This window comes from Carettochelys insculpta, chromosome 22 (assembly GCF_033958435.1).
Source record: "Carettochelys insculpta isolate YL-2023 chromosome 22, ASM3395843v1, whole genome shotgun sequence".
In the NCBI taxonomy this organism is placed as follows: domain Eukaryota; kingdom Metazoa; phylum Chordata; order Testudines; family Carettochelyidae; genus Carettochelys; species Carettochelys insculpta.
Window position 1 is genome coordinate 9,696,051 of NC_134158.1, and position 9,210 is coordinate 9,705,260.

Here is a 9,210-nt window from a genome sequence, read left to right on the forward strand (position 1 = left end):
GGGGAACCACTGGGGGGGGGGGGGGGGGCTAATGGGGAAAAATGGCGCCCAAGGGCAATTAATACCCCAATTCCCTGTCTCAGGCCCAGGGGGGTTATCAGCACCCCTTATCAGCCATGACTAGCCCTCCTGAAGGGGCTTAAGAGGCCCCCAACCGCCCCTCCTCCGTCACCCCCTCCCCCACCCCGCAGCCTGGCGCTCCAAGGAGCTCTGTACTCACCTCTAACCAGAACCCAGAATGGCCGAACGCCGCGCGGGCGGCGCCTTTTATACGCGGCCCCGCCCCCCCTCCCGCGGCGGCGCGAGAACAAAGCTTCCGCTCTCGCGCCGCGCCGCGCCCCCCTCGCCCTTCCACCCGACGGCCCGGCTTCGCGCGTTAAAACCGCTCGCGAAGCACCTCGCCGCGCTTCCCTCCCAGAAAGCGGGCCGGCGCCGGGGTCGGAAATTAATTCTAAAAGCGGCCTCGGTTGTGACGCAGTTTGGCGGAGAGCCCAGCGCGCATGCGCTACGGAGGAATGCGGGGGAGGGGTGGAAGCGGAGTAGTCAGGCCGGCACCGCCCTTGCGGCGTTGTCACGTGGAGCGCTATTCTGCGCATGTGCTTAGGGCAAGACGCCCCCCGGTTGTGCGCCTGCGCGGCCAACGCCCATCATTGTCCGGCCGTGTGGCGCAGTTTTTATTCTGAGGCGCGCTGTGCGCAGGCGCGGAGGCTCAACGCCCCGCGCACGCGCAGCGATTACCCCGCCCTGTACAACCTATCTCATTAATATTTGCTACGCCGCTTTCTAAACGAGGCGGCCAAGCGGGAGCGAGTTACTGAGATGGCTGCGGAAGAAAAAAAGAAAACAAAGGCCGAAGGCGGGACTATGCAAATAAGGCGGTGACGTAGAAAAAGATGGCGGCTGCCAAGGGCGTGCCGGGTTGCCAGGAGTCACCGCGCATGCGCAGCCGTGACCGTACCGCAAAATGGCGGCCTCCATGGGCACCATGCTGCTGCGAAGGGTGGTGGGCAACTTGCCCGGCCTGGCCGTGCCTCGGAGACTGTTTTGGACGCAGGTGAGGGACGGGTCCACGGGGGCCGGGTGGGGCCATGGGGTGCAACGTCACTGTATGGCGGTGATGTCATGCGCCTTACCGGAACGCCGGCTGTGGCGTCATCTGGCTCATGGGTGGGTTGTGACGTCATCGGCTCCTGCCCCCAACCTCACGTGCTGGGATGTCATATCCCCCCCCCCCCCCCCCCGAGGAGGCCAGCCTGCAGGATGGCTTCCCTGCTGTGAAGTTAGCCTGGCCCAGCACCTTGCGGTGGCTGCTGTGTGCTGAGGTCACCGTGCCCTGCTGGGGCGTGCTGTGAGGTCATCAAGCCAGGAACGGTGTAGCGTGACCTCACGAGCGCTGTGAAGTCACCCCTCCCCCACGGGCTGGCACCACCTCATGAAGGCTGCGCTCTGAGGTCATCCCATCACGGGCTGGGGGGCGACCTCAGGGCTGCCATGCGGTCGTGTGGCATCGGGCATCCCAAAGTGACGTGGCCTTGTCCTGCTGTGACTCCACAAGGGGTGGCGTTGTCGATTCCTGACACTGCCCTCGCCCAGCAGTGCTATGAGTGGGTGAATCCTTCTGCCACTTCAGCATAACACAGTGGGATTATCCAGAGCTGAGCCAGTCGGGCAACTTCCTTGCTGGATCAAGCGGATAGGGCTATGATGTTTTCTGGGCGTGATATTATTGTCACCTGGGAGTCTGAAGGCTCTCTGGCATTGCAGTCTGAGTCCCCTGGGCCTCACCCATTAGATATCGCTTACTATTAGTGTTTCCTAGCTGTATTTAGCAGCTCTGGATTGGGAAGCTGCAGATAACAGATCCCCTTGTTTTTACTTTTAATTTTTCCCTAAAAATAACTGGAAATTTAAATGCAAAAACAATCCTTAAAGCCACATGCTAAAAAGAGCTCACTAGAACGTCCCAACTCTTTTTCAGTGACTGCCTCTCGGCACTGGGGAAATGATCTCTGTGTGGTGTTTTTGGCCAGCTGCTGCCCAGCTGGCCCACCCCAGAGGTAGTAGCATGATAGTGATGGGGGTGTGATCTCTTTTATACTGCCGGTTCTTAGCTGCCCACCCCAGAAGTGGCTGCATTTTAGTGATGAGTGAGTGAACCCTTCCATGCTGTTGTTCTTTAGTTCCCCCTCCCCAGAGGTGGCTGCATTGTAGTGGTGGCTGAGTGATCCCTTTTACACTGCTATACCTTAGGTGTCCTCATTTCTTTGCTCTTTGTTTAGTATCCTAGACAGAGTGATGACACCTGCTCTTCCGGTTTGTCTGATCTTTTTCCCCCCTTTGTTAGCCTGCTCCTGCTGCCTCTCTTCTGCGTCTCCAGCACCCGCTGCTCCGGGCGTTCAGCACGGAGGTGGGCCCGGCTGCGTCAGCAGAGCCCGTTGCCTTTGACACTGGATCGCGCTTTAAGGACAAACCCTGGGAGTATCTCGAGACGGAAGGTATCTGGCCAGCAACTGCAAAGGGGTCGGTGCTGGGCCATGGAACCTGGTGCTCTGCAGTGTTACCTTGTGAGGCGGCTCAGGATGCCTGGGAGTGGTCTGGGAAGCCAATCGGGCGTCCGGGATTCCTTGGAGAAGGGTGTCTAGTGGGGTCCAGAGTTAGGCCTCCTGGGTTCTGCTTCCCTCTCTGGACCAGATGCACCGTATGATCATTGGCCAGCTGCCTTCCCCGTGCCTCAGTTTCCCCATAAGAATGGAGGGGTTCAAACAGATGAGAGATTGCAACTCCTTCTGCTCTCCTGAGATCCTGAGTGTGGACCCCTCCCCACCCTTTGGGAACGGCTAACTTCCTTCCCCTGACCCTCTTTTGCAGAGTACATCGAGCGGTACGGTGACAAGCCCGTTTGGTTCGGCTATCGGCGCAACCACAAGGGACTCATCCCCCCACAGAAGACCCGCAAGACCTGCATAGTGAGTTCAAGCCTCCTCCACATCCTGTCCCTCACCAGAGCAGGTCTTGGGGGCCAGCAAAGGAGAGAACCAGTGGAGTTTCACGTGAGCTGTAGGCTGGCCAGCGAGATGGCAGCTGAGAGAGATTGTCTTGGCTGAGTGCGTTTGCATGGCTGGGGCCTCTAGGAGCCAGGATGGCTGGCTTCTAGCCCCTGCTCTGGGGAGGGAGTCTAGTGGTTAGAGCGAATGGGGGCTGTGAACCAGGACTCCGAGTGTGGTTGGGGTCAGGGGGGCATGTCAGAGCTATACCAACGTCCTGGAGCTGGAAGGGACCTCGAGAGGTCGAGTCCAGTCCCTGTATGACCTATCACCATCTCTGGCAGACTTCTCTCTTTTTATTAATTTATTTGCCCCAAATCCCAAATGCCCCCTTCAAGGGCAGAACGCACAACCCTGGGTTTAGGAGGCCAGTGCTCTAACTGCCAACCTCTCCCACTTCCTCGGGCCCTTCTTAGCAGGGGGTCCCCATCCAAGGGCTCAAACATGCCTGTGCCTGCTTAGTGCTGAATTAAATTTGTCCCCATTCCAGGCCCCAAACAGCCCAGGCCTTGCTTAGCATTGATAGCCAGGGGTCTCCCACCTAAGCCCTAACCATGGACCTCCCCTGCATGATGCCACAGTGTGTTGGGGAGGCTGAGGGGTCACGCATCCACCCTTCAAAGCAGCGGTGAGTCTGCACAGCTTTCAAAGCCCTCCAAGGATTTAGCCCAGGGAGCTAGAAGTATAAAGCGGTGTGGTCTGGCTAACCTCAGTAAGGCCTGTAGCAAATCAGGCAGGGATAGTTTGGAGAGAGGCACAAGATGGTAAATTGGGAGGTGATGCCAAACAGGAAAGCGAAACACCTGAAAGAGCTCAGAGAACTTAGATGCATTGGTGGCTCATTCCTGGGGGTCAGAATCATCCTTGGCCAGGGTTGGAAGGCAGCCACAGCGGTAATGTTCCCTCTAGTCTTTTCTATCCATGAGTGGAATAAATTTTATGAGCCCCAAGGGCTGTATGACGTGCACCACCAGTGGAAGCCAAACCTAGCTGTGGGTGCTCTGCCAACCACCTCGGTGGTATTGAAATCATTCACGAGTGTCAGCAAAAGCACCCACCTTACAGGCAACGCTGCCGGTAAGGGAGGAGAGAGGCTCCTGTGCGTGTCTCGGCTGGGTGACCTTGGACCTCTGTTTTCCCATGTGTAAAATGGGACTTAAGACAGCGTCCTCCTTTGCGGAGTGCTTTGTGAGCTCCTGATGGAAAGCCACCGTGAAGAGCTACGAATTTTCACCGTTCTTCCACTCTCCTCAGTGCTGATTAGGTCTCAGTTGGAGTATCGTGTCCAGCTCTGGGCACCACTTTTCAAGAAGAACATGGAGAAATTGGGGAAGGTCCAGAGAAGAGCAACAAGAATGATTAAAGATCTAGAGGACATGAGCGATGAGGGAAGACTGAAAGAACTGGGCTTGTTTCGTTTAGAAAAGAGAAGACCGAGAGGGGACCTGATGGGGGGTTTTCAAGTACTTAAAAGAGGATTTCAAGGAGGAGGAAGAAAATTTGTTCTCCTTGGCATCTGAGGATAGGACAAGAAGCAATGGGCTTAAACTGCAGCAAGGGAAGTAGAGGTTGGACATTAGGAAAAACTTCCTAACTGTCCTGGTGGTTAAACGCTGGAATAAATTGCCCAGGGAGGTGGTGGGATCTCCATCCCTGGAGATGTTTAAGAGCTGGTTAGGCACACGCCTCTCAGCGATGGTGTAGATGGTGCTTGGTCCTGCCAGCAGGGCAGGGGACTGGACTCGCTGACCTCTCCAGGTCCCTTCCAGTCCTAGTGATGCTGTGGTCATGCCTCAGGACATGAGGAAGGTCAGAAAGGCTCTTGCAGAAAGGCTGGCTGTTCCATAGCCAGCCCCCACGGGTCGCTTGCACTGTCTTCTGGTGTAGCTGCCAGACGGGATACCGGGCTAGATGGGCCCGTGGGTGAGGCCCAACCGGGGCACTGCTTTGTGGAACATGGGACCCACCGCAGGCTGCAGGGCAGGTGGGGAGAGGGGACAGCTTTGACCGTGTCTCTCGCTTTTTTCCCCAGAGAGGAAATAAGATTGTGGGGAATCCCTGTCCCATCTGCCGAGACCAGAAACTCCATGTAGACTACAGGGTAAGGGGCCAAACCCAACTCGGGCCCTCACATGCCCTCTGAACCTCCCCCGCCCCCCTCCCCGCCCCGATCTGGTGAGCCGTGGGGAGATCCATAACAGATCAGATACATGCCCAGTCTGAGCTTCCTTGGCACAGCTCGGTGACCCCCTTCGTAGGGGCTGCCCTGCTTGGGTGGCTCCCTTCCTTTCTCCCCTGCCTGTGTGATTTCCCCCTCTTTCACCCCTCCCTCTCAGCTCTGTGACCCGCCCCCCGTCCTGTCTGTGGGGTATCTCCCCACCAGCTCTTTTCCCACCCACCCTAGCGCTTGCTTCCCATGACTCCATCCCTGTCTCTCTCTGCCCCCCGCAGAACGTGAAGCTTCTGGAGCAGTTCGTCTGCTCCCACACGGGCATCACCTTCCACCCCATCCGCACAGGTACGTTGCTTCCCTTGCCTGTGGGGTTTGGAGACAGCTCCAGGGACCTTCTCCAGCTGGACCTTCTCCAGGAGGCACCCCAAGGGAGAGGAAGCAGGGCAGCAGAGGTAGGGAAGGTTAGGTCAAGAGGACCATTGGGGACAGGGAGAGAAAGATGAAACTGACCAAGAAGAGACGTTTCCCATCCAGTCCCGTCTCCTGGGGCACAACCTGTACCCCTGCAGTCTGGTCTCTGGGGAGATAGGGACACCCCACCTGCCTGTCCCATTTAGAAATGGCAGACGAACCTCTGGCTCCATCAAACGGCTCCCTGACAACCCCCCACCCCCGGGGGTTTTCAGTCCCTGAGCCGCACCATCCACCCCTTCTTTCTGCTGCAGGCATCTGCATGAAGCAATACAAACGCTTGACCCAGGCAATTGACCAAGCTCGGGACTGTGGTGAGTAGGGGGCTGGCTGTGAGCTGGTCAGGACTGGGGGACACCGGCAGAGCTGGGGGCTGGGCTGGCATGGGGCTGGACGTCCAGGTTCTGGGGCAGCAGTGGAGCTGGGGGTGCCCAGGTCTGGTTGTGGATGGGGATCAGCCTCTGCCTTGTTCGTTCATTGCCTTCTCTGCCTGCCCTCTCTCCCTGCAGGGCTCATGAGCTACCATATCCCCTTTGTGATGCTGCAGGGCGAGGACTACAGCAATCAGCACCAGGCTGTGGCCAAAACGCCCCCCGCCCCCTCACTGCAGAGCCAGGCACCCTGGTACTCGTGGTACGAGTGGCAGCAGCCCCCTGAGAAGGACATCGCCAGGATCCGCAGGATTTACAAGAACTATCTGAAGGAGGAGACCGGCCCAGCTTGAGGGCCCAGGGCAGGACTGGATGGAGCGTGCTGGGACCTGGGGGATGGGTCACTCCCAAGCTGGCTGGGGCCTTTGGCCTCAAATGAGGGACCCGTACTAGACCCAACCCCTGCGGAGAGAGTTCTGGAGTTGCCCAGCTCCCAGCCGTGACCTGCCCAATCTTTCAGAGGGAAATAAATAGGAAGATTCCAGCAGTGACTTGCTGTGGTTATTTATCCTATGCTGGGCTGGACTGAATCAGTTGTTTTAGCCATGTTCAGAGACAGTCCCTGCCCCAGCTGAGATCAGGGCTTCGTTGGGCCGGGTGCTGCACAGACACACAGCAGGAGACAGTCCCTGCCCCAGCTGAGATCAGGGCCCTGTCGGGCCGGGCGCTGCACAGACACACAGCAAGAGACAGTCCCTGCCCCAGCTGAGATCAGGGCCCTGTCGGGCCGGGCGCTGTACAGACACACAGCGAGAGACAGTGGTCCCTGAAGGCACTTGCAAGCTAAACAGAAGAGGCTGATGAAGAACTAGCTGCATAAACCAGAGCCCTCTAGAGGTGCGAGGACCTGCCCAAAAAGTCCATGTGAGAGTTGGCAATTAAGTCCTCAGCCCGCAGGCCTCTCTGCCATCATACTGCTTCCTGTTCTAACCCCTTTAATGGGGGTCGGGATGCCCTCCCAGAGTCCCGCCTTTGCCTGCCAGATGCCCTGTATACGGCAGATAGCCAGGCTCCCTGATATCACAGTGGCAGCCATAGTATGAAATAGGAGTGTGTCAGCTGAGCCTTTCTAGGGAGCCTGGATGGTGGATGTGCTGTGCCTGGGGTAGGGACCATACTGTGATACTCCCCTTGCCTTGGTCATTTCTGCCTAACCTGCGGTGGTGGTAGAGGAGGGAGATTTCTTTCCCATTCTCCACCACCGTGGTTGACATGTGGTGTCCCCATCTTTAATTGCTGGAGGGGAAAGCAGGGGTGGAGTAGCAGGTCCGATCCCATATTTCTCCCTCTTCCTGGGGATCACCCAGGGGCTCAGCCTTGGCCAGGTGCCCTCTGTAATACTCCCTTGGGTACCTGGGTAGGGTTGGAGTTTTATGATGGAGGTGACAGGAGGCCTTCTATGCTAGAGCCAAACTAAGGGTTTCCATGCCATGGTTTGAGGGGATATCAGACTGTTCTGTGAAGTGGCTGTCCTATATTGGGGGGCTAGATGGCTGGGGGGGGGTCATTTTATTGACATTGGGAGGAGGGCTTTCATTAAAGGGATGGTTCTTGTAGTCCAGTGATGAGGAGCCACCATTGGGGGTGTTCTGTAGAATATGGTGTGGACTAGACTGGAGAGGGGTTCCTATGGGGGGAAGGGGAAGGAAGGCTGAGAAGAGGCAGTCCCTGGGGTCCTTATCCATAGGTAGTGTCAGAGACAGGGTGTATGGGAGGAATGCCTAGGATGGAGAGCAGATTGGGTTGTCCCTGGTATTGCAGGAGGCAAAGTAGTACTGTTGAGGCTGATTCAATGCATCCGCTCACTGGGCGGGTGAGGCTTTGGGAGGTTCCCTGTTTTGCTGAGGGAACAGGGGGGCCCCTCATTTGTAGGGCAGACCTTGGGAAGCCCCTTATAACAGGCAGCAGATTAGGTGGGTCTCCTAGTTTGAGAGTGACGTGGCTGTGGGTGCTCGGGAATCTGGAGAGGGAGACAGCTCTTGGTATCATATGGTCCATGGCAGCGCCCTGAGGCTGAAAGGCTGCATGCCTCTAACCCAGCATGGCTTGGCATGGGAGGAGTGAGGGGATCTTTTTTTGCCCTGCAGCCTAGAGGATGAGGGAATGAGAGATACCCATCGTGCCCTGGGATGGGAGGGGTGTTGGACACTCATTACCCATTATGCTCTAGGAGAGGGTGCAGATATTATGGGTCATGTCCTGGGGCAGGAGTCCTCTCATTCCCCATCATGCCCTAGGGGAGGGGGGTACCATTTACCCATAATGCACTGGGGCGGGAGGGGCGCTGGGCACTCAATCCCCATCATGTCCTAGGGCAGGGGGTACCATTTACCCATCATGCACTGGGGCAGGAGGCGTGCTGGGCACTAATTACCCATCATGCTCTAGGGGATGGGGTACCCTTTACCCATCATGCACTGGGGCGGGAGCCATGCTGGGCACTCATTACCCATCATGGTCTAGGGGATGGGGTACCCTTTACCCATCATGCACTGGGCCGGGAGGCGTGCTGGGCACTCATTACCCATCATGGTCTAGGGGATGGGGTACCCTTTACCCATCATGCACTGGGGCGGGAGGCGTGCTGGGCACTCATTATCCATCATGCTCTAGGGGATGGGGTACCCTTTATCCATCATGCACTGGGGTGGGAGGGGTGCTGGGCACTCATTAGCTGTCATGCTCTAGGGCAGGGGGGTACCCTTTACCCATCATGCACTGGGGCGGGAGGGGCACTGGGCACTCAATCTCCATCATGCCCTAGGGCAGGGGGGTACCCTTTACCCATCATGCCCTGGGGCGGGAGGTGTGCTGGGCACTCATTACCCATCATGCTCTAGGGGATGGGGTACCCTTTACCCATCATGCCCTGGGGTGGGAGGGGTGCTGGGCACTAATTACCCATCATGCTCTAGGAGATGGGGTACCCTTTACCCATCATGCCCTGGGGCGGGAGGTGTGCTGGGCACTCATTACCCATCATGCTCTAGGGGATGGGGTACCCTTTACCCATCATGCCCTGGGGTGGGAGGGGTGCTGGGCACTCATTACCCATCATGGTCTAGGGGATGGGGTACCCTTTACCCATCAT

General features: G+C 57.5%; 1 protein-coding gene across 2 annotated transcripts; it reads left to right on the forward strand.

Annotated features, from left to right (window-relative positions):
- The first annotated feature begins 897 nt into the window (after nt 1–897).
- Nucleotides 898–6,610, forward strand: MRPS18B (mitochondrial ribosomal protein S18B). 2 transcript variants are annotated; one of them, XM_075016395.1, is made up of 7 exons: nt 898–1,054; nt 2,345–2,495; nt 2,869–2,966; nt 5,077–5,145; nt 5,496–5,562; nt 5,943–6,002; nt 6,198–6,610. In XM_075016395.1, the coding sequence occupies exons 1-7, from the start codon at nt 965–967 to the stop codon at nt 6,410–6,412; spliced, it is 750 nt and encodes a 249-aa protein (XP_074872496.1). In that variant the 5' UTR covers nt 898–964; the 3' UTR covers nt 6,413–6,610. The 2 variants fall into 2 exon arrangements, with proteins under 2 accessions (XP_074872496.1, XP_074872498.1); XM_075016397.1 differs by having other exon boundaries at nt 6,236–6,610.
- The last annotated feature ends 2,600 nt before the right edge of the window (nt 6,611–9,210 follow it).